At 41.8% G+C, this 25,518-nt stretch overlaps 1 protein-coding gene and 1 pseudogene across 1 annotated transcript in view; both read left to right on the forward strand.

The window, feature by feature from the left end:
• LOC104440294 (probable caffeoyl-CoA O-methyltransferase At4g26220) overlaps window positions 1-24,044 on the forward strand; it is a 73,271-nt gene extending 49,227 nt beyond the window's left edge. Inside the window, 5 exon segments of the mRNA XM_039309904.1 lie at window positions 22,354-22,433; window positions 23,284-23,405; window positions 23,408-23,427; window positions 23,525-23,656; window positions 23,772-24,044. Coding sequence (XP_039165838.1) covers window positions 22,354-22,433; window positions 23,284-23,405; window positions 23,408-23,427; window positions 23,525-23,656; window positions 23,772-24,044 — 627 coding nt within the window.
• LOC104440391 lies at window positions 20,205-21,756 on the forward strand (annotated as a pseudogene).
• Window positions 24,045-25,518: the final 1,474 nt, after the last annotated feature.

Below are 25,518 nucleotides of genomic sequence, written 5' to 3' on the forward strand. Positions count from 1 at the left end.
ACATAGGTCATCTCAACGGAATCATGTAAATTCGATGTCCAACTTATATCTTTGCTCTGTCTATTTTACTGTTCAATCACTTATTTCCGTAACGCTAAGTTTGCTTTGCCCAATCTCATGGTAGAAAAACGATGGATTGTCGATGGAGTCGAAGCAGAAAGAGTTGAGATATATAAAGTGAATTGAGTGACCAACCAACAATTCTCCACATTCCGGGACAAGAACATATGAGTTATTGAGTGGGATATCCACCGCTGTGCGATGACCTTTCCCCATTGTGATGGCGGATGACTCGAGCACTAAAAATTCACAAAATCAGACAGGAAGAAGACGATCCATTTTCCTTTTCGAGTGGGTGCATGATCCATCAAGTCCTCCGCAACGATGTGGCCACGTTGTGCTCACTGCTCAGCGTTATTTTCACGAAACATCTGTTCCAATTCGTCTAGTTTCACACGAAATTTCTGTGCTCGGTGCTATCTCCTTGTCTCGCTCCTCAAACTAAATTTCTGCGTCTGCCAAATGAAGTCAAAAAAGGCATCCACTTTTGCCTTTGGCCGTGCGTCTCCTGCGGTGCGGTCATGTGGTCCGTGTCGATCCGACGACTTCTACGACTTCGACTCTTGAGTGCGAGCGTGCACGACGAGGACCTCCAACTGGTGAACGCGTGTCTGTTTCTACACGCACTAGGCTAGGCTGCATCAAAATCCAAGAGAATAGGATCTCGAGCAACCGGACCGGTTTGATCCGACGTAATCATGTTCTAGTCGCGTCGTGACACTTGGCTCTCTCGAGTAAACCGATCAGCACTCGCGGTGGGGATGAATTCATTGATGTTTGTTGGGTTGTCGGAGAATTGGGAACCGGAAATCGAAATGAAGAGAGCTAATTCGGTATCATTGTCTTCTCCCTACTTCATGGGAACTCGAATTGAAAAGAAAGAGCGTGCAGCATCCTGTCTTTATAAATTTCTGAGCGTATCGCATGGACATGCTTTGGAAGAGATCAGGAACCTTCTTCGGATTAAAGTAATCAAGCGAATCGAGGTCTACTGCCATGTATGACGAGCAAATTAAGGACGAAAGTCAGGGTGTCAATCTGTGTCAACGGCCAGTATTCCTGTGGTGTCATGTTAAGAGGATACTCTTAAATTGATTGGCCGGAATATGATCCATATAATCAATAGGTAATCCGGCTCCAATCCACATGACTCTATTAAATTAAATAGGTCAAGCTAGGCAAATCCAATCCAAACGTTACACGAAGAATCCGAATAACTTTTTTAAGCTAAAATCTAGTTTTTGTGGCTTTTACTCAAGAAAATTGATGTCCTTATATGGTTATTCACCCAAGACCTACTAATTTTATTAAAATTTGAAATTTTAATATATGATAATAGTGATTTATTCGGATTGTGTGTAATATCATCATCAATAATACAGAATTGGAAAAAAAAAAAACTGAGCTTAAACTCCTTAATTAGCCCCATTCCTCGATCTTTGGTCAATTCAACAAACTTGAGTGTTCTTGAGTCCAATCCCGCCTCTTGGCTTGGGCTGCGCCATTCCATTGGAAATAGGAGATTTGACTAATCTTCCTTATCTAGATTTGAGTTCGAACGACTTCAATGGAGATTTTGTTTGTTAAATTTGAATAGTTTAATAAAGTTTGGTAAGGCAGACATTTCCCTTACGATGAGTTAGAATTTTTCCTAGGGTCAAACATCACCAATAGAAGTGTCGTGTAAAAAGTTTTGTAAGGCAGACCTTTCTCTTACGATGGGTTAGAATTTTTTTAGGGCCAAACATCATCAATAGAAGTGTCGTGTAGACCACGACTTCCCATGAACCATCGGCCACGCACTTATCCAAAAGTCAACACAAATGAAACCCCATGAAGACCTTGACTTTTGATGGATGCGTACAAGTTCCTCCATACGCAATGCTTGTTTACGTTCTTTTTTTTTTTTTTTTGCAGCAAGGCGTCTTTTCTAGGATTATTTGCCACGAAAATCACCTGTTGGAATGTCAAACGTAATGTTCAAGGTAAAATTTTGAATTTGAAACTCATGGCCTCTCTTCAATGCAAGGCCTTCTCTCCCTCCACCAAGCTTGAAGAACCCGTCTCTTTTTCGCCCATTCTTTGAGCTTCGTTGTCCCCAGCTGCTCCGAACCAGAACTGGAGCTCGTGAAGATGAACGAGAGGCTGAAACAGGGAACTCTGTTTCTCCATCGAGAAAATGCAGCTTTGCTTTGGAGAAACAGAGCTCTTTCAGCGAGAGAGAGAGAAGTTTCCCCAATTTTAAATGAAGCGTGATTGTGCTGTTCATTTTGCCTAGTTAGACGAAGAATATTTCACATTAGACTTCAATATCTCTTATAGAAAAAAAAAAACACATGTCCGAGCAAAAGTTTAATTTAAAATGCCATGTAGGATGAATTGTCGGAATTTATCGTCGAAGACACTTAAGTGATCGTTTTTCCATTGATATAATACTCAATTGATCACTTGAAATATTTTGGTATTAAAGTGAGCGCCGCATGAAAATTATGATATTTTTAATATATATTTTTTCAAATTAAAGTAATGTGTGGTTCACAACAATATTCAAACACAAAATAGTGCCACATGTGAGACCGAGGTTATCTAAAAAGTTAAAATACAGTGGGATCTCGTGAGCATGGTTCACATAATGCAAAGTGTGAATTAGATTTGCACTAAAACCACGGGCCCATCGTCTAATGACCACGTCATAATATTGTCTCGTGCGAGGAGACTTTGGGAGACTTCCAAATCTTTATGTTGAATTGCTCTCCACTCAAGTTATTTTCTTATGGATCGCCCTTCTTCCATATATCACGGCAAACTCAGGCTCTCCACTTCCCAAGCAAAAAGAAGAGGACCTCTCTCTCTCTCTCTCTCTCTCTCTCAAGCATGAATCTTGCAAGCAAACCCATCGGCTTACATGTTTGCCAGTTGATGACTGCAGCTACATGGATCGTTATCCTTGCCCTTGCCACCAAAATAGAGGCAAATGCTCTTCGTCGCAGTGGGTGGTGGCCTTCCTACATTACGAGCAACACTTCCGTGTCGCATTGCACATGGCTTGGCATTTCATGCGATGATTCTGGAAGCGTTGTTGAAATAAACATATCACAACAAGATGACTGCTACTATTACCGTTTGAGTAGGATGAATTACTCTCTACTCCCGAATCTCTCCTCTCTTCAGATGTCTGGTTATTGCCTCCCCGATATCATTCCTCTTCAAATATGTGCACTCCCAAAGCTCAGGCACCTCTACTTGTCCACCAACGCGCTAATTGGTGAGTTGCCTCTTTGTCTCAAAAATCTCACCATGTTAGAAGTTTTTGACATTCATAATAATCAAATTGTCGGTCTAATCCCTCCTGAATTGGGAAATTTGAAGAGGTTGATCTACCTAGATCTCAGTTTCAATATGCTAGATGGCATGATCCCTACGACTCTAGTGAAATTGAAGAACTTAGCACAACTCTATTTGCAATATAATAACTTCAGTGGATCCATTCCTTCGGAAATAGGGAACTTGACGAACTTGACATATCTAAGTATGGCAAGGAACTTCTTTAGTGGATCCATTCCTTCGGAAATAGGGAACTTGACGAACTTGACATATCTAAGTATGGCAAGGAACTTCTTCAGTGGATCTATCCCATCAGAAATAGGTAAATTGAAGAGCTTGATTGGGTTGATGCTAAGCTTAAACTCCTTCATTGGCCCCATTCCATCGGAAATAGGACATTTGAAGAATCTCACTTATCTAGATTTGAGCTTTAACAACTTCTCGGGAAATATCCCTCATGAACTTGAGAGTTTGGTCATGTTAAGCAGTCTCAATCTTACAAACAATTCTCTTCATGGTTCAATTCCCAAATTCAAAAAGCTTATCAACTTGAAGTACATTGACTTATCGTGCAATCATCTCACGGGAAAAGTTCCACAAAATCTATTCAATGTTCCTAATGCACATTTCGAAGGCAATGAAGGTTTGGAAAATACTGCCATGAGACACAAGTAAATGCTCTTCGTTACAGTGGGTGGTGACCTGACCCCCTTACAAGCAACATTTCCTTAACATATTGCATGTGGCCTGGCATTTCATGCGACGACTCTGGAAACATTGTCAAAATAAACGTAATACAACTAGAGCAACCCAACTACACATTTGATAGGAGCAAAATGAATTTCTTTTCACTCTCGAACCTGACCTTTCTTGGGCTACATGATTATGATTTCTATAATAACTTTCCCCTTCAAATATGTGCACTCCCTAAGCTCAGGCACCTCAACTTGTCCCACAATCGGCTAAACAGTGAGTTATTTCCGTGTCTCCAAAACCTCACCACGTTAGAAGTAATTGACTTTCATGATAACAAAATCCAAGGTCCTATCCCTCCCGAATTTGGAAATCTAAGGAGTCTAATCCACCTGGATCTGAGTTATAATGCACTTTGGGGGACAATCCCTACTACTCTTGGTCACATAGATAACATCAACTTGTCGTATAATTATCTCACGGGAAAAATTCCAGATAACCTGGCCCACGTTCCTTATGGGGCTTTCATAGGCAATGAAGGTTTGGAAAAGACTGATGGTTCTGGAAGAATGTCTTGGGTTGTGCTTGTGACGATACTTATACCACTGGTGGCTATATCATTCATTTTATATTTGGTTTTGAGGCCTTTGATCGTATCTCAGCATAGAATGAAGAGCACTCAATCAGAGATAATAGAAAAAAATGGAGATTTCTTGTCAATATGGAATTATGATGGGAGAATTGCATATGAAGACATAATTAATGCAATAGAAGATTTTGATATCAAATATTGCATTGGAACGGGTGGATACGGTAGTGTTTATAAAGCACGATTGCCTAACGGAAAAATCGTGGCATTGAAGAAACTTCATCATCATGAAGCGGAGGACCCATCTTTTGACAAGAGCTTCCGAAATGAAGTGAAGCACTTGACTGAAGTACGGCATAGAAGCATAATTAAGCTCCATGGTTTTTGCTTACACAAGCAATGCATGTTCTTGGTTTATGAGTACATGGAAAGGGGGAGTCTATTTTGTGTTCTAAGCAATGACATTGAAGCGGTGGAACTAGATTGGTCTAAAAGACTCATCATTGTATGGGATATGGCACATGCCTTGTCTTACTTGCACCATGATTGCGCTCGACCAATCGTTCATCGAGACATATCTAGCAACAACATTTTGCTAGACAACAATATGCAAGCTTTTCTATCAGATTTCGGCACCGCAAGACTCCTAGAGCCTAATTTCTCATCTAATCTCACTGCAAATATTGCAAGCACTCGTGGATGTATAGCACCAGGTAAGCAACAATCGTCCATATTTTTGTGGAATGTTATTATTGGATGCACATAACTAGATCAATATACTTAACACACCCCATGTGGTAATAACATGTTGACGCTTCAGCATACTTACATGTTTATCATTTGATAATGCACTAACTAAGATTGTGAACTTTGTTTCGAGCCTCATCTAATCTATGACCTTTTGTTTTTTTTTTTTTTTAAGAGCTTGCTTACACTTTGGTCGTCAATGAGAAATGTGACGTATACAGCTTCGGGGTGGTAGCAATGGAAATAATAATGGGTGAGCATCCAGGTGAGATAATCTTAATGTTGTCCACTCTCTTTAGAGAAGATATTATGCTACATCAAATATTGGATCCGCGCTTGCCAATCCCAAGAGAGAATTCTATCGCAAGAATTATCGTTTTGGTAGTTTCTCTAGTGCTTGATTGCTTAAATAGCAATCCAAAGTTGCGACCCACGATGAAACAAGTTTCGGAAGCTTTTATGGCTTCAAAACTAGCGTTGGCCAAGCCCTTCTATTCAATCTCACTTGCGCAGCTCCAAGGAAACAATCGAGAAGTATGGTGGGAAGATGGATCAACAGAAAATTCTTCAAGCCCACAAGAAGATCAAGGATCATAAAGTACTTGTCCCAAAACAAGCAAATAAGTTTCACCAAGTGAAGAGTCGGTTGATGAAATGATGCTGCAAATTGGCGAACATGGTTGAGGTCATGAAGTATGCGGCCCTTGCAATTTTAAGTCATGCTATTTTTTTTTATACTAGCTAGGCTAAAATCTTCCTAGGTAACAATTACTAGGTAGTGAGAAGCATTTATCAGACGGTTGTTTATTTTTCTGTCTTTTTAGTAAGATCGAATTGTGTGATGAGTGATAATGCGTTGTTGTCACCATGAATGCATGGCTTGTTAAGGACATTCACTATGTATTTGGAGGATCGTTTCTCTTTAGTTCAAGATAGAAAATTTCGAAATTGACGTTTCCTTCACATTAGCTAAAGATCAGACATCACATAAACAACAGAAGACCAAGACTTCTCTTGATTGTGTAGACGACCCATGTACATGAAAATGAAACTCAGACTTTGGAATTGGGTACTCGACCAAGAACTTGGCTTCTTGAACGTGTCCTAATTTGACACATAACCTGTTTAAATTCTAATCAAATCACCAGTTATTAACCATGACATTTACGACGAAGTGGCTACCGGCCACTTCACAATTATCATGTTGCAGAAATTCAGCTTCTCTGATTATCGGCGATGTATACCTTTCCATTGTAACTGAAACAAATAATCTATTGTAAATTTATTCTTGGAAACTATTTTTCTTTTTTCGGTCGGATTCCTAGAAACTAATTTATGTCTACATAAATATGTCATTGGAAAGTATTCTAGTACTGTCCTTAATGAGTGCGGCTTGGATTTGTAATTAACAAGATGTTGCTCGTTGTTCTCGCAATGAGAAGTTTTCTTACGCTTTTCACTCGTCTTGCTTCCAAGTAAGATTCTTCCATTTCCTAAGTGCTCGCCCCATTCAATACCATTAGTTTTTACGAGTCTTAATGTTACAAATCAGCAATGTAACTATTCCTATCAAGTATTTCTTTTGAAGATTATTATTATTATTATTATTTTCTTCTTTCAAAATTGCAATAGTTGTCGATTGCATAGGAAATACATCCCTATGTACATAACAGCGACAAAGAGGAATTTTCAACTATTGCCAAATCCAGGTATAGCATACATTATAAACAATAAGAATGAAGAATTTTGTATTTCTTGTCCAAAAGAGGACAATTCATAAGAAACAGGATACATAATGTGACATCCTGAACTTCTCAACATGTTTTCTACTGAATTAATCGGGCATTTCGTTGACGCATTTATAGGGCTATTTTTAGAGCCAATCACTCTTGAGATAACTAGATTGTCTGGCTAAGTAATTAAGAAATTTTAGGGCAATAAACTTGAGAATTCGATCAGGAATCGGCTTCTCGACCGTGCTCATCTTTAGAGGCCATTGCGGCACAGTTAAAAATCGATTTAAGACCAGAGATAGGTCTGGTCGACTAAGATGTGTGGCCGATAGTGGTTGACTCCACTAAATTGAAAAATTCTCGTCGACTGACACTAATATGATTTTACTGTCATTTTGGTACCTTGTGTCCGTATTTGAATCCTTGAGATTTTTACAACAATCGAGAGTCGCCATTGAGTCGAATGGGTTCATAGTGGTTCGAAGAAAATCAACCACAGGTCATTTGCCTTAAAAAGTTCTGAAAATTACCCGATGGTCTAGGTCACGCTAAAAACACGCCGAATGAAAATTAACCGCCAATTCGAGTCCGATTTCAGAAATTGAAGTTTCAGCCATGTCACAATAAATTCTAAGAGTGTCGACTCAGTCTCAGAAGTTTTTCTGACAACTGACACTTTTTGGGAAAAAGTCGTCGTCGGGTCGTTTTAGTGCATAAATTGCCGAAGATGGTTTTCGGTCACAAAATTGAGATGCAAGATGGGTTATTGGATGAGGAAAAATAGCAAGTGAAGCATTGAGACATCGATTGAAATTATGGTGGCCAATTTAAAATGAATCAAGAGAGTATAGAAGAGCAATTGAAGCACTGAGAAATTCGCAACATCCCCACACCCTAACAAGAATGGACTACAGGAGGTTATATGACATTTGATGGCTTATCACTAAAGTATTAATGCGTGGCTAAGAATGGTTTTTGGAAGATATTTTCAAAATATCGCCAAGTTTTTGTTCTTTATCTCCCACTCTTATCCATCTTTCTTTCCTCTCACCTCAACCGATTAGCCTCTCTCCCCTTTTCATTTTCGTGCGACACCTCCATGAATAGCTGATGTTGAAGACCGGCAGCTCCTTCCTTTGAAAATTGAAGCCCACATTCCTCTTCTTCATCGATTCTGCCAGCCACACGCTAGCCCCACTACCGTTGGTCTCCTTCGGTCAAAACTCCTCTCGTTGGCCTTGGTGGTTAATTGGCGGCATTCACGAAGCCTTGAAGACCAAAACTCCATTGAGTGAAGCCTCCACCGAAGCAGTTTCTTCTTCGTTGCTGCCATTTGGCCGTAAGCCAACAAACGGTGTCCTCTCCACGCAGCAAGAAATTCAAGTGGACATCTCCACGATTCTTTGTCCATCCATCCGCGTGAACAACAATCCACGGAAGAAGAAGCCCCACGTGTTCAGTCAAGGCCACAAGACCCAGCTTGCCGTTTGTTGACTGAAGCTCCTCACCGCTTCGTGCGTCCAGCGAAGACACCACCGAAGCGAGGCCACGATCCACCGAAGCTCCTGCAGGTTGCCACTCGTCAGTTTCCCCTCAGCTCTGGTCAACCTTCCAGCGGAGGACTTGGCTCGTTGACTGCCCCCATCGTCTTCGGTTTGGCTCCACGAAACAGCTGCCACGAAGCAAAGTCCTGCAGAATTCCAACCGAGAGAAGTCCTTCAGTAGCGTTGTCTTCATCTCGCCAACGCTGCCCTGATTGAAATTCTCGAGCCAACAACTTTGGCTCGTGAATTCCAGCGAAGCCGAAGCCACCCAGCAACAAAGACAGCAGCTCCGGCAATTCGGACAAAGCTGTCCGCACGTGTCTCTGGCCCAGCTCGACAATTCCAGCAGCCCTCGGCCAGCAGCTTCTTTGGGCCCTGTATTCAGCCCATCTGCTACTGCATTTCAGTTTTGGCCCAACTTCCTTCAGGTCAGCCCAAGAAGCCAGCCCAGCTCAGCCCATCTCTCCATTAATTCCATTGGGCCCAATTCAGCAAGTTCAGCCCGCGAGGACAGCCCATTCAAGGCCTGTTCAGTCACGTGAAGCCCAGTCCAGTGCAAGAATAAATCTCAGTTGGGCTGAGATTTGTTGGGCCAAGCTTAAGGCCCGATCCAAGCCCGCCGGTGTTGTCGAAAGCCTGATTTCGGCCGCCGTCGCGTCGCCGTTGCGGTGATTCGGTCTCTGCTTTTATCAAGTGAGTTTTACTCACTAATGTTTTCTTAGTTTGCTAATTATACTTAAGAGTTGGTTAGATTTAATTAAGTGCAATTAGGTGGTTAGGTTAGTTTAGAATAATTTAATTAGTGACTTACCGATGCATGTTAGGTGGTTAGATTTAGTCATTAGCAAATAGAAAGGTGCTGTGATTTATGGAACGAGTCTCGGTAATTTTCTGGACTCGTCTTGGCGTCCAATTCGGCATTATGGGCCTAAATTGGATTTTTATAATTATTTATTTAATTTTCGAAATTAATTATTTAATTATTTATTTTTCCGGAAATTCAACCGGGATGGCGGTGACTGGAATTTCGTGTTGATCGTCGTGGTGCAGTCCGATTATTTATTTGAGCTTTATTTGGTGCTAAAGTAATTTATGAGTGATTTTAAGATTCATTCCTAAATTAGATCCAGAAAGGGTCGGGTGGGACCATAAAGCCACTAGATCCAGAAAGGGTCGGGTGGGACCGTAAAGCCACTAAATTTAAGAAAGTTGCTTGGTGTGGGATGAATGACCTAAAAATGGTCCGACTGACATGTAATCGACTAGGTCGATTTGATCGATGCTTCGATCGGTGATGTGATTGTTTGAGTACCTATTGAATTGTACTAATATGCAGATGGAATCCGAGGCCAAGGTAAGTCCTCTGACTCGTGCTGTACTTAGGCAACCAAGTAGTGTATTGGTTTACTAATTGAGTCTTAGGGGGTAGAACTCACTGAGACGTGGTCTCATTGGTTATTGAATAACCATTTCAGGACCCTGAGGGGGAGCCAAGGAGGAGGAACCTAAGAAGGAGAGCACTGATGTAAAACCTGAGAAAGAGAAAGATTTTTGAAGCAGAAGATGATCCAGAGAGGAATCTTGAGTACAACCGGGATGTGGATTGAGATTCCATCCCTTTTGTAAACCCTGTCTTAGTGTAGATAGGTGTGAGACAAGTATGATGTGAATAGTATTGTAAATATACTATGAGTTGTACTGTTAATAAAGGTGTGGTTGTGAATTTCAATATGAAAAATATGGCCTGCTTTTCTATCCCATTATTTTATTATCTGGAGATTTATAACTTCTTCCACACGCGTAACAAAAAATGAAAGGGTCGGCGATACTTAGTCCTGGGACATCGCACTTTAGAATCAACTTGATAGAAGGATGGGCACGTCCCTGAGAGGACCGGGGCATGACACATAACTTTGGCCAGCCGTCAGTTTTTGTTTTTTTCACACTTACCAACTCTTTTCAAATTCTATTAATAAAGAAAAGATCCGTCTTTTTTCTTAGTATGGAATAGTAGAATTGTACTCATTGAAGCATTGTGATTCTGCGAGGATGTAAAATGCAAAGAAATAATATTTGATACATGTTAAACTTTCTTCATACTATGCTATAGGAGTGAGAAGCAGTTTATATAGGACATTGCTTTCTTTTTTAGTCTTTCAAATACGATTAAAATGCATTATCAATAAGCAACGTATCAAGAAATAATGAGACCCATACTAAACCCTATTCAAAACACGAGTACCCATACAAATTTTATGTAATGTAAATGGTTCGATTAATGATGGGTATAGCTCATAATTTTAAGGCCAAACATCACCAAAAGTCCATAAAGAATATGACTTCTCACAAACCAATGTAATATGTAGCAGTCCAAAAAACCAACATATTAAACCCCAAAAGACCCACTACATGTCGAGAAAATATTAAGTGGTTCCGGATGCTGGGGAGAACCGAGACACAATTCACCACAAACTAAATTCAATCCAAGATCAATTTTTCTCCTGAAACTAAATCAACTAAAATTCTCTTAACCCTCATCAATAACCAGAAATATATAACCACACAATGTGCAAATATAATGCCAAAATAATAAGTAGACAAAGTGAATAGTGACAACAAGGATTTAACGTGGAAAACCCAATGCTAGAAAAATCACAAACCGCCCAAAATATCCACTAATCACCAAGAATAGCAGAATATACAAAATATTTTTCTCTAGTCACACACTAGAGGCTCAATATCAACATTATAACCATATTTTCACACCACATAGGTTGTGATATCCTGAAATTTGACCCATTTCAAAATACAAATGCATTAATAGTTAATTTACTTTGAACTAATCATTCATAAGTTAACTAATCTATTGGGTGATGCCGTAAAGGGTTAAAAACGTGAACGACCAGAGAATTTAATCAAGGATAGATCGCTCAACCATAAGGATTGACAATGGGCAATACTACACTGTTACAAGTTAATAAGTGAATGGATATAAATCAATTCAATAGAGTTACGTAGTCGGACTATAGGTGATTCCACATGATTACGATGCTTGCTGCGAACGACAATAAATCAATTTTCTATTGATCTTGTATTTAGGGTGAGTAATTAATTCCTCGTGATTACATGATAATCGAGGGTTATCCATGATTTGAAGAGGCACAAATGTGGATAAAAAATTATCTACCACTGGTCAAATGCGTGAAAACCCCTGAAAGCCACCTGATAGTTTAAGTCATATTAAAGTTGCATTTGATCGATTTCAACCGTGGATTTTAATCCAATTTCGGGTATCGAACTTTCAAGGATTCCAAGATCAACCTATCAAAAGTTGCCTCATTTATTTGTCAATTTATCGGTAAGCCTTAATCTTTGGACAATGATTAGTAGGTTGAGAATTGGAAGTTGGAAAGGGAGCCGGGCCAAGCAAAGGCCCAATGGGCCTCACGCCCAAATTAAAGGCCCAAATTGGATGAGTTAGGCCCAAGTTCAAGTTTGTCAAGCCCACACCCAAGCCCTCATAAATAGTGTGCGCGAAAAGTAACTTAACCTCTAGAAGCTTAATTTTAGGCTTACCTTCAAAGTCTTGATTCATTAATGCCCTCTAGAAGCCATGATTACAAGAGACAAAGACTTTGGTCTTGCAAGAAGACTTGCCGCCTTTGGTTTCTTAAATTCTACTTTGATTTTCGAAATTCCTGGACCCTCACTATTTTCCGATTTTATAAAAATTCTTGAGGTTCAAATTTGGAGAAACTTCTTTCATGAAAGTCGTTCAAAACATCTTGATGTATAACATAATTTAATTTGAGATTTTTCTGAGGTGAAATGATTAGTACGAGAGCCTATTCTTTTACCGTGTGAAAACTGCCCAGTGCAGTAAAAATAATGACCTATTTGTCTTCTCAATTTTTTTTATAAAATTTTCCCTTTGGAATCTGAACATTCTATCTTCACAAAAGTTGTAGACGATATCCATGTCTGCAATATACTAAAATTTCAAAGTGTTTTATGAATATTTGGATGTCGAAATGAATTTTCTTCTATGATCGTTGAATCTGTCCAACGGACGGAATGTTGGGTTATCTTTGATGATTTTCTCGACGGAATGTTGGGTTATCTTTGATGATTTTCTCCTCTTTATACAAAATGATTTATGCTTGTCTTCCTTCATGAAAAAGGTTATTTAAGATCTTTTCTACAATATATTAAATTTTTATAATTTTTTGAATCCGTTTGATAAAGTAATGACATTGATTTCAGAAGGATAAGTACACTATCAGTGCCATAAGTTGTGTACAGTGCTCACTTTGGTGCCAAAAGTTTCCGTCGGATCACTTAAGTGCCAAAAAGTTTGAAAAACGATCATTTTAGTGCCAACTCCAATCTAGTTGGCCGGAAATCCAACGTGGCACTTTTTTATTAATTTTTGAAGCTGATGTGGCTCACCGGAGAGTACAGTCAACATCCTAACACTAAAACGATGCCGTTTGGTGTCTCCCCCAATTCAAAACCCTAAATCTCCGGCTAGTCGTTGTCCTCGACGGCCCCTGCGCTCGGCGGCCACGGCTCCAACCCCGACCTCAACGCCAACCCCGACGACAACTACTCGGCGACCAAGTCGAAGGCCGTGATCTGGCTAGTGCTCAGGGAGGCCGTCGACGAGTGCGCCACCATTGATGTCTCCCTCTCCATCTCCGATCTCCCCAACAAGTGCCTCCGGCCTGCGTCTTCCAAGCACCTAGGCTCCGGCGACCGGGCTGGCACTCCCTTGTGTGCCGTCAAGGGCATCCGAACAGCGCCGCGCAACGGCGGCCGAGTGAGCGACGGCGGCCCAGCGACGGCGAAGGCCGAGCGACAATGGCCGAGCAAACTAAGCCGGAAAACCCTAATTTCAATCCCCGAATAAAAAAAAATCCTCAAATGAGTTAAACAGTGTCGTTTTTGTGAGGCCATCCACATAGGATGGTAAAATGATGTCGTTTTCTTAAGGTGCCCGAAACGACGTCGTTTTTAAAGCAACTGGAACTTTTTAAAAAAAAATATATAAAAGCTATGTAATTAATCTAGTCGGAATCTCTTGCCGATGGCACCAAAATGATCATTTTTTCTCCGATTTGGCACTTAAGTGATCCGACGGAAACTTTTGGCACCAAAGTGAGCGCCGTGCACAACTTATGGCACTGATAGTGTACTTCTCCCAATTTTTGAAGTTTCTTGAAACTGTTCTTCACGTTGGAGGCAGAGGGCCACACGTCCAATCTTGAAGGACAAGCTTAGGCAATTGAATGATTGAGATTTATTCTTGCTCTCCAAGCCAAGATAGCCATCATGTGCATAGGCACCAAAGACTTGTGTATTTCACAGTTGCAGTTCGCCTCGCTCATTTTACTAGCAAATTCACCAGAACTCACATACATGCACGCGCATAGTTACCTCCTATTCAAACCGAATCGCAGATACAACAATGCACCTGAAGAGCTCGGTGTGATTGGTTTCATGGCGCGCCTGCTTCTCCCCTCCCTTCCCACAATTGGATCATAAACACAACAAAAAACTGAGATTAAGAAAAAAAAAAAAAAAGCACCGCAAATATCAGAGATTTAGTACGCTCGCGCACGAGGAACTCGATAGTCGAAACCTGAAGGACGACGAAGCCGTGGAGAGGGCAGCCCGCGTCGTGTAGGCTCTGGTGGAACGACCTCGGGAGCTTGTCGCAGTTTTGGACGTGGAGCTCCATCGGAATCGGAGGAGGTGATAGGGATGACGGAGACGACGACGGCGACGGCGCTGGCGGCACGGTGGAGGGCGGCGCCATCGGAGGGAGTGGCTTTCTCGCAATCACAGCGCGGTCGGGGAAGGGGCACGCCAGGGAGGGAGAGTGTGCCCGGAAAAATAGATGGCTGAAAAATGTGTATTGACAAAAAAGGGGATTTATAAGCGGGATGTGACTTTTTTTCTAAGATGGAATATGCACGAGAAAGGACGAAGTGAGAACGATGACGTTCGAGGATTTGATCGCGCATTTGGAAGCGAGGCGCCTTTGGCCTTTTCACTATGGGTGCATTTGGTTCAGTATTTCCAAGGGGCTTTCAGCCCTAAAAGCCCCTTGGGGAAATCTTTGGACCGTTTGGTTTAATTTTTTTGCTAGTTTTTAGCTTTCAACTTGCCTTCAAATGCTGAAAGCCCAAAGCTAGTAGGGACTAGCTTTGGGCTTTCGGTATTCAGCGGGATGCTAAAATTGTTTTTTTTCTCTTCCAAAACTACCCTCACTAATTTTTGATATTTCCGATTTTGCCCCTGTTTATTTTTTATTTTTAATTGAAAAATGAGGCAACCCTTCATCAGACCGGCGAAGGGCTATGGCTGTCGGCGAGCCAGACTGCGCGCCGACGGCCGTCACCGAGGTCGCCCGAGGTTGAGTGACCTCCAGCGAGGGTTGCGCAACCTAGGCGATTGCCGCCGGGTCTCACGGCCGCAGGTTGTCCTCACGGGTCTCGTGAGGGTTGCGCGATGGCACCGGAGTCACGCGACCCTCGCAAGACCCAAGCGAGGGTCGCTTGCGACCGTGAGACCCAAGCGGTGGTCGCCCGGGTCGTGCGACCTCGCCGGAGGTCCCCGAGGTCGGGCGACCTCAGCCAACGGCCGGCCGGCACCAAATCGGCTTGCCAGCCAGCTCGTAGCCCTTCACCAGTCCGGGAAGGGTTTAGTTTAATTTTCAAAAATAAAAATAATTAAATATATATATATATATAATTATATACTCATCAAAGCCCATTGCGAAAGTTTTCTTTACTAAACCCATATTCAACTCAAAGTCCATTTGCAAAAAAAATTTACCAAACACAATTGCATTTCCCCAAGTAGCTTTGGGCTTTCAGCATTGGCATTAGACTCAAAAAAGCCCATTACAAATGCTCAACCAAACGCAACCTATATAATCATATCGTAAAGCGAAAGAGGAACCGGGGGAATCGTTAGTGGGGAATGAAGAAGTGCTCACCTATCAGAGCGGCGATGTTGCGGTAGCACCGGGGTCTATCGATTATTCTTGAGCTCAACTCCCAATTGGTCAATCGATCCTTGTTCTTATGAGCAAAGACCGATTTTAGTTATACCTTAATTGAATGGGTTCAAGTTGAAAATGTCGATTCTACAAAAGAACTGTTGATTTGGTAGACGAATTTGTTGATTTTCATGATTGCTGATTGATCACCTAGACATTGATTTACATGTTCATTGTTGACTTCGAGACTACTAATCAACTAATTGGCAATTGGAGATCGTTCCGGATAATTTCCTTTTCTATTCGTTAATCCTTGAGGGTGATTATTTGACTTCCCAAGAATGGCATATGAATTCGGAATCAATGGGTTTTAAATGTGCTTTCTAGTTCCTATGTCTTTAATATTTGGTTAGTTTCTCTATAGTAATCTCATTTGTAGAGCGGATAAGACTTGAATATTAAAAGCATATGAATATTAAACATTTTTCCGGAAGGAAAAAAAAAGAATTAAAGAAAGAATTCGGGTTTTAGCCCGAAGAGAATGGTCTCGGACCAGGCCAAAATAATCCTCGTCCAGGCCTGGGCCCGGGGCCGTTTTCCCTTCCTTGCGCCCAAAATTTCGGCGGCGATCTCCGCCACCGCGACCGCCACCGCTTCGCCACGCGGCGGCAAGCCCAGAGCACAGCACCGCACAAGCGCGGGCGTCACTCTCGCCAGCAACAACGTCATACGAAGAAGGCAAGCCTCTTCCTTTCGATTCGCGAGCACCACCCTTTTGCTTCCCGCTTTGAAATCTCGCTTCAGTACGTTCGTATCGATTGTCAACTGCGAGCTGGGACCAAGCTCACCTGTACGCACAACAGAAGCTTTTTTTCTCTCTCTATCTCTCTCGGTGTCATCCAGATTTCGTGCTTCATTTGTCTCTGGTCAAGTTTTTAAGAACTCTGGCGACGATGTGTATCTCAAGTTTTCAGGAGGTTTTCTTGTAATGTGCCGTGGAGGTTTTAAGCTCAGTGAGCTCGACTGGTTAGCTCGTGGGAGACGTCCATGCTCCTGTTTCTTACCTGGGAGACAGCAATGTCTTTCTAGGCAGTATTTTTCTTTTGCGTTTTTTCATTTTCCATTTCTTTGGGCACTACGTGTTGTATCTGCTGCCCATCTCAGACGAGCCGTTCCACTTTTCTTCGCTATTTTAAATCGGTTCTTGTGGTGTTGTTGCTGGCATGCTTTGTCCTAGTTTAGTTGTAGAACTATAGAAGTTTTCTGCTATTTAGTTGGGAGGAATACCGGGTGCACTTGTCGTCAAGTAATCTGCTGTAAACAAATTGTTAGCCGCTTTCCTAACAGCTTCAGCTTTTGGGGAAATAGGGTGTCTGGACAGAGGTCACGTTCAAATCCTGGCACCTCCTTCCCATTTTACTGCTCTACCTATAAATCGTGTTGATGTGGTTTGGCCACAACCTGTCTTGTGTAAGGACGGGCTTACACATGAGTCAAATGGAAAAGTAATCATACTAGTAAGTATTCTAAAGATAAAGCAATTGCCATTGATCCATGTTGCATTCATGATCATAACTAAATAAATAAAGACTAGCTGTCGTGAGGTTGCATTCGACTCACCCAAACAAGGTGGTAAAACCCTGTAAGTAAAATTCCGTAAGCCGTGACAAATGCATGCCTGATGATATTTGTACATAGAATAAGAGAACTACAATTGAGCCTTTTTCCACTTATCGATGTTGGCTACAACGATCCTTAGACATCATTATACCCTATTACAGTGAATCCCGAGTCAAGGTCCTATTTAAACTTCTCCAATCCTCCTAACTCATACTCCATTAGATTACATCTACTTGAGAAATACTTAAAGGCCATTAGTTTGTATGTCCTAACCTCTCATATGTATGCACAGACGATTTTCTGGTTCAAGTCAATCGGTGTTTATAAGTTCTCCAGCAAGTGCAACGGAAAAGGAACAGGTAGCATTTTCACATTATCAATTAGGTACATTGTGGCATCTTGCTGGTGTATGATTTATTTGTGAACTAACAAGCAACTGACAATCAAGAAGGCGATAATAGAAACAAATAACATAATTTCCATTCCATCAACATAAAAGGAAAAAGATTGTTCAAAAAATCAAGGAACTCACAATAGCTCCAAAAAATCCAGGCTCTATTACTCCAAATAAATAAGCAAAATAGCTCTCCTGCCTGAAAATCAATTCAGCCACCAATCAGGTTAAACAATCATGATTCACAACATCAAATGCTATGGTGCTTATTGAACCTAAAAGACCATTTCTAATCAAATTTAGAGAACAGTGAGATGACAGACACAAAGTCAAGCAATAAATAACAAATGGACTAGCATTTAAAGAAAAAGAGTCTGACTGAGAAAAAAGGTACTCTTTGCCAAATAACTTTTAAACGCGTGCCACCCAAACAAGTGCATAAAAAAGAATCTATAACGTTTCAATGTACAACACAGGAATCAACTAAGGCTAACTTCTGCATAGTTTCTCGCAATTAACAGGAAAACTATGAGTGATGGGAAGAGTGGCAAAAGATGACCAAATCCACGATCTCTTCTCATGCTTCGTTTTTCCTCACATTGGATCCTAGTTAAACTGTTTCCATTACCATGCAACTTAATTCGATATCCCATCATTGGCCAAAAGTAAATATGAGCATTCTGTAGTAAATCATGTGCGCCATATCATGCCGCGAATCAAGCAAGGCTGGCATATAGATTTTATTTGCAATAGGCACAAAATCAAACCATACACCAACCAACACAACAAAATTTTCCTAAAATTGCAGCGTTTCGCGACCTGCTGAGAAGCCGAGACACCTACCATGCCTTTGTAATCAACTGAATTAAGCTTCAAAACAGCATCATGTCACACCAAAGACTAGTGTATTTCACAGTTGCAGTTTGCCTCCCTCATTTCACCAGCAAATTCACCAGAACTCACATACATGCACGCGCATGGTTACCTCCTATCCGAACCGAATCGCAGATACAACAACGCACCTGAAGAGCTCGGTGTGATCTGTGTCGTGGCGCGCCTGCTCCTCCCCTCCCTTCCCACGATCGGATCACAAGCACAACAAAAGAACCGAGATTAAGAAAAAAAAATAGCACCGCAGATATCGGAGATTCAGTACGCGCGCGCGCGGGAGGGACTCAAAGGCCGAACCTGAACGAAGACGAAGCCGTTGAGAGGGCGGCCCGCATCGCGGAGGCCCTGGCGGAGCGACTTCAGGAGCTTGTCGCGGTTCCGGACGTGGAGCTCCATCGGAACCGGAGGAGGCGACAGGGAGGACGACGGCGACGGCGACGGCGCCGGCTGCGCGGCAGCGGAGGGCGGCGCCATCGGAGGGAGCGGCTTTCTCGCGATCGCAGCCCGGCCGAGAGTGCCCGGAAAAATAGATGGCCGAAAAATGTTTATTGACGGAAAAAGGGGATTTATAAGCGGGACGCAACAGTTTTTTAAGATGGAATATGCACGAGAAAGGACGAAGCGACAACGACGACGTTCGAGGATTCGATCGCGCATCTGGAAGCGAGCCGCCTTTGGCCTTTTTAACTCTCACATTATCGTACTCAACTTCATGTTATGCGAGGGAGTCCTCTGACCAAACGTCTCTAGTGACTAACATGGGGGAGAGAGAGGAATGAGAACGACAATCATCGCATTCCGACACCTGCATCGGTCGAGAACAAGCACTAAAAATGTCTGGATCAATGCCAGCATGATGGAAATCTTATGTTTATCTGGAAGAGAATCAGTTCTTTTTTCGCGGTGTTCGAATGAAATCTTGTTCTCACCGCAGCCGAATATTATTCAGCTGACAAAACAACACTCGGATGACGCAGGATAAGCCTGCTTTGGCAATATCTTGGAAGAGAACTGTATTTATACGATGCCCATGTTTCCCATGGAACTGCAGAAGCTTCGCAGAAGCTTTCCCAAGTTAGATTGTGATCTGGGCAATTCTTCCTCCAGAGTACAAGGTATGAAGTTCGCTGGTCTCGCTCTATCTTTTGCTGCTATTTTCTCTCATAGCAATCTTTCTGGGGTTCCATGAAATCCCTCAAGGGTCGAGACATGGAGGTCATCTTTGGCTTCACTCAAGTTTCTGCCGCTGCACAGTGAAAATGAAGCAGAACGCTTTCGTTTCACCTGCATTCTGCATTAGCACCCAAACTATAAAAATTTTCTCATCTGCTGCTGCATAATGAGGAAAGAATGCAGCATTTCTTAGCCTTAAATGGTTGTGGAGGTTAGAGATATCTAGGGGATCTTCTGCATCTCTTAGGACGGTGCCGATATCTCTCGAATTGTGCATTTCCCTGGTTGTGCAATGATCAATATAATTATTTTGTAATGCCTGTCCGTACCTCATATACTCTTCATTATAAAACATGCAAAAATTACACAATTTTTCTCTTTTGCACATTCTTTTATCTTTGTGTTTGATTGATCTAGTGGCTTTGCAGAGATGGAACCAACTGCAATACTAGTCTCCGAGGGTCCGTCAGGGTTGTGGCAGAGTGATGAACTATACAATATAAAGTCTCTTTTTTCTCTCTCTTTTTTTTTTTTTTTTTTTTATGTTTTTTCTGTTTGTGGCGATTTCTTCTGTTGAATGAAGTTGCTGTAACTGTTTGAGAATGTTCTAAGTTGTTTTGGCATGGCAGTATGTACTGACGACTAGCATGTACCCCAGAGAAGCAGAGATTCTGAAGGAGCTCAGAGATGCTATTGCAAACCATCCACAGTAAATTCTATTCCATACTCATTACTCAATCCCACATCCATTTTCATTGATTTCGTCTGACTATGACTTCAGAATGATTCCACTTCGACTTAAGAGTGTAGGAACATGTTCATTACTCACTTTTGAACCCGGGCATTCATGTCACGATGATGATAAATTGAGTAAATCCGGCATAACCATAGAATTCAATGACCGAAAGCCGTTGTCCACATACTTAAAACCAGAGAGTGTCTTTAAGTTTGTATGTTCAGTGTTGGTGGGAATCTCACTGAACAGGTCTTACTTTGCGACTGCGCCGGACGGGGGTCAGTTCATCGCGCCGCTCCTGAAGTTATTGAATGCGAAGAAGACTATAGAGGTCGGTGTCTTTGCCAGATACTCTCTCCTCCTCATGGCTCTCACGATTCCGCAAGATGGCTAGGTCTGCCATCTCTCACTTGTGAAAAGGAAAAAATTTGCAAGTCTATTTGTCAAGCTAGAATTAATCTGCACAATGTTTCTACTGCAGATCATAGTGATCGATGTAGACTGAGAAGCATATGAGATCAGATTGCTGTTTATCAAGAAGGCCAATGTCGAACACAAGATCGACTTCGTCGAATTGCAAGCTTTGTCTGTCCTCGGTAAATTACTAGAAAACGTGAGTGTAACTTTTCTAGTAAAGTAATCCTCATTTGAACTCATGCAATGAAAATGACATCTTCTGAGCTTGTTAGACTCTCAACAATCACATCCGGCTTCTCTTTTGCGTATCAGCAAGAAAATGAAAGCAGCTTCGACTTTGCATTTGTCGATGCTGACCAGGCAAACTTGAAGAACTATCACGAGAGGCTGCTGAGGCTGGTTTGGGTTGGAGGTGTGATCATGCATGACAACACTCTTTAGGGAGGCACCGTGGCCTTGGCCGACCCATCCTCTGCTCACCCAATGAGGCAATTCGCGTGGAAGGACATGATCGAGTTCGACAAGAAGATAGTGGGTGGGCGATCCTCGGGTCGATGTATCTCAAGTTGCGCTGGGTGATGGGATGACGATCTGCAGGCGCATCTATTGATGCCTTTTATTATGGCACACATCAAAATAAGCACTTGTCCCTCAATCTTTTTAGATTGGAACACAATAGTTCCTAATACAGACTGTGAGTCTGTTGTGTTATGACCTTTTGAATAATTTCAATGAACTTCAAACGATTGTTCACTCGCTAAAAGACCGTTCCTGTCAATTTCTTCAATCTACACTACCTAGTATCTTTGTTAGGAATAATTCTGGTTGATCGTTCCATTTGACGCATGGATGACGACAAGTCTTCAGCATCTATATCTTCTGCTCTGCTTTCCTTACAGGATAAAGTGTTGCGAAAAATGGCGGTTCCACTAGTTCTTAGGCATAGGAATTGATGATTATGGTTCAAATAGTTTAATTTGGACAAAGGAGCAGAGCCCAATCTGAAAACGTTTCTTCACAACCAAGCTGGGAATATCACCTCGCTATATCCATCAGCAAATGATTGTGCAATAATCGATATAGTCATCTTGTAATGCCTATGAGTACCTCATATACTCTTCATTACAAAACACACAGGAATTAGACAATTTTCTCTTTTATATATGCTTTACCAGCATTTCTGATTGATCTAGTGGCTATGCAGAGATGGAACCGACTGTGAAAGTAGTCTCCCAGGGTCCATCAGGGTTGTTGCAGAGTGATGAATATACAATGTAGAGTCTCTCTCTCTCTCTCTCTCTCTCTCTCTCTCTCTCTCTCTCTCTCCTCCCCCCCCTTGATTTGTTCTGTTTGCAGTAATTTCTTTGTTGAATGAAGTAGCTGTAACGGTTTGAGAATGTTCTAAGTTGTTGTATTGTCATGGCAGTATGTACTGACGACTAGTGTCTACCCCAGAGAAGCAGAGATTCTGAAGGAGCTCAGAGATGCCATTGCAAACCATCCACAGTAATTCTATTCCATACTCATTACTCAAAACGATTCCGCTTCGACTTAGAGGGTAGAACATGTTCATTACTCCCTTTCGGAGCTGGACATTCATGTCACAATGATGATAAATTGAGTAAATATAGCATAACCATAGAGTTCTATGACCGAAAGCTGCTGTCCATTTACATAAAACCAGAGTGTCTTTAAGTTTGTATGTACAGTGATGGTGGGAATCTTAAGGCCTGCATGTTTTTATTCCTAAAAAGTGTTTCTGGAACACTTTTTTGTTTTTTTGTTCCAAGGAACAAAAAAAGAACAGAAACGTGTTTGGTTGCGTTTCTATTCTTTTTTTGTTCTTTTGTTCCCGGAACACAAAAAGAACAAAAAAAAATAAACAAAAAAAACTTACTTCTTGTTCCATAAACAATTTTGAAGAAACGTTTTCTTCTTCTTCTCTTCTTCTTTTTTTCTTATTTTTTTCTTCTTTTTTCTTTTGCCGGTCGCCGGCCATGGCGAGGCTCGGCCTCGCTATGCGCGGGCGAGGTCGAGCCTCGCCTTGGCTGGGCGAGCTCGGGCTCGCCCAGATCCGGCGACCGGCCTCGCCGCCGGCGACCGGCAAAAGAAAAAGAAAAATAAAAAGAAAGGAAAAATGAAAAAAAAATAAAAATATTAAAAAATTAAAAGAAACAAAAAAGAATAAAATTTACCAAACGTGTTTCTGTTCATTTTTTTATTTCCGGAACAAGTTTACCAAACGCGTTTTTTTATTAAAAAATTGTTCCCCGGAACAGAAACACTTTTTTTTTATTTCTGTTCCCGGAAACAGAAAAAGAACAGAAATAAAAACATGCGCACCCTTACTGAACAGGTCCTACTCTGCGACTGCGCCAGACGGGGGTCAGTTCATTGCGCTGCCCCTGAAGCTATTGAACGCAAAGAAGACTATAGAGGTTGGCGTCTTCACTGGATACTCTCCTCTCCTCACGGCTCTCCGATCCCGCAAGATGGCCAGGTCTGCCGTCTCTCTCACTTGACAATAGGAAAAAATTTGGAAGTTTATTTGTCAAGCTAGAATTAATCTGCACATTACTCAAATGTTTCCACCGCAGATCATAGCGATCGATGTAGACTAAGAAGCATACAAGATCGGATTGCCGTTTATCAAGAAGGCCAACATTGAACACAAGATCAACTTCGTCAAATCACAAGCTTTGCCCGTCCTGGATAAATTACTGGAAAACGTGAGTGCAACTTTTCTAGTAAAGTAATCCTCATTTGCACTTGTGCAATAAAGATGATGTCTTCTGAGCTTGGTCGACTCTCGACAATCTTATCCGGCTTATCTTTTCGTGTCAGCAAGAAAATGAAAGCAGCTTCGACTTTGCATTCGTCAATGCCTACGGGGCTAACCTGAAGAACTATCATGAGAGGCTGCTGAGGCTGGTGAGGGCCGGGGGCGTGATCATGTATGACAACACTCTCTGGGCCAGCACTGTCACCTTGTCCGGCCTGTCCTCTGTCGACCTGACGAGGGAGTTTGCGTGGAAGGACACGATCAAGTGCAATAAGATGATGGTGGGCAATCCTCGGGTCAATATACCTCAAGTTGCACTGGGCGATGGAGGGTGAGTGTATGGTCCCGTTGTTTTGGGCGACCTGCTGCGGTTCTTCTCAGGAGATCTAATCGAACTTCACATCAGACGCTGCATATAGACGAAGTCTCGACATGAGCACTCGGAGACATGTTCGGTGATGGATGTGTGTGTGTGTGTGTGTGTGAGAGAGAGAGAGAGAGAGAGAGAGAGAGAGAGACTGGAGCTTATCGAAGGAACTGTAGGACTGAAACATACATCTACAGTCGACGCAGGTTCTGGAAAAATTGTTGAATGTGAGTCTGTGCATGAGACCTGCTAATGAGTCGTGTGACGATCCATACCTTGGAGAGATGCTTGCACGACTCTCTTACAACTTTTCCATAACGTTTCACCAACAATAGACCCTTTTGACTAAATAGAAATATGTAATAATTTATAGATATAATTTTGCGGGACGCTTATCCAGGGAGGGAGGTAAGTTTGGTGACAGTCAACATTGGATTACTGACGATGGTTGTCTTTCAAGGTAACGTGGTAAAACTGACATCGCGGATCAAAAGAAAGCATATGTGATCCTGGACATTTTCGGTACGAAATCAGATTGATATTCTCGACTGCCGTTTCGAAGTGAGAGATTTGACAAAACTAAAAGTGAGACTCAATTATATCTCTTAATTTTGATAAGCATGAGATCACTTTTTTCATGCTCAATCTATCCAGTGTTGCTGTCGAGTCTCTTGAGACAACGCTTTTTATATTATATATACTCATAGAGATCAATTCATTTTTCTTGACATACTATAAATACTTTGGTTTCTTGGAAATTGGAAAATTCATTTGTACTCGATAATTTTTCCGTTCCATCGGCGGCTAATCTTGACCTCTCCCATTTGACTCCTCTCCTTCTTCTACATACCTTATGCATGGCTAGTTTTGTGGTAATGCCATGATGGTAGTACGGAGAACAGACAGTCTCACATTTACCATCTGGAATAAAACAGCACCTAGAAATCAACTAGTAACAGCAAAATGTCAATCAAAAGAACAAGCATGACCTCACATAATTTAGCAAACAAGACAATCGTTGGAGACACAGCATTACTCATATAAATGCCCATTTTTGCCACTTAAAATTTCAGGAAGTGTTCCTTGGTTGGATTGTGATCTTGGCAACTTTTTCTCCCAAGTAGAAGGTAAAGTTCTCTGATCTCCGTCTTCCTGCTATTTTCTTTCACAACAATCTTTCTGGGGTTCCATAGAAACCCACAAGACATGGAGGAAATCTTTAGCTTCACTCAAGGTCCTGCCCCCCATTTTAATGGAGGAAAAGTCGCTTCACAGCAAGAATGAAGCGGAACACATTCCTGCCCCCATTTTAATGTAGTACCAAAGCTACATGGTTTTTCTCATCTACTGTTGCAAGATATATCTAGGTATCTATGTTGATTCGCCTAATCACTTCAGATTGTGATAATATCTTGTTTCTTCTTGTAAAGGGTATAAATAGC

Source organism: Eucalyptus grandis, chromosome 3 (assembly GCF_016545825.1).
Source record: "Eucalyptus grandis isolate ANBG69807.140 chromosome 3, ASM1654582v1, whole genome shotgun sequence".
Taxonomy (NCBI): Eukaryota; Viridiplantae; Streptophyta; class Magnoliopsida; order Myrtales; family Myrtaceae; genus Eucalyptus; species Eucalyptus grandis.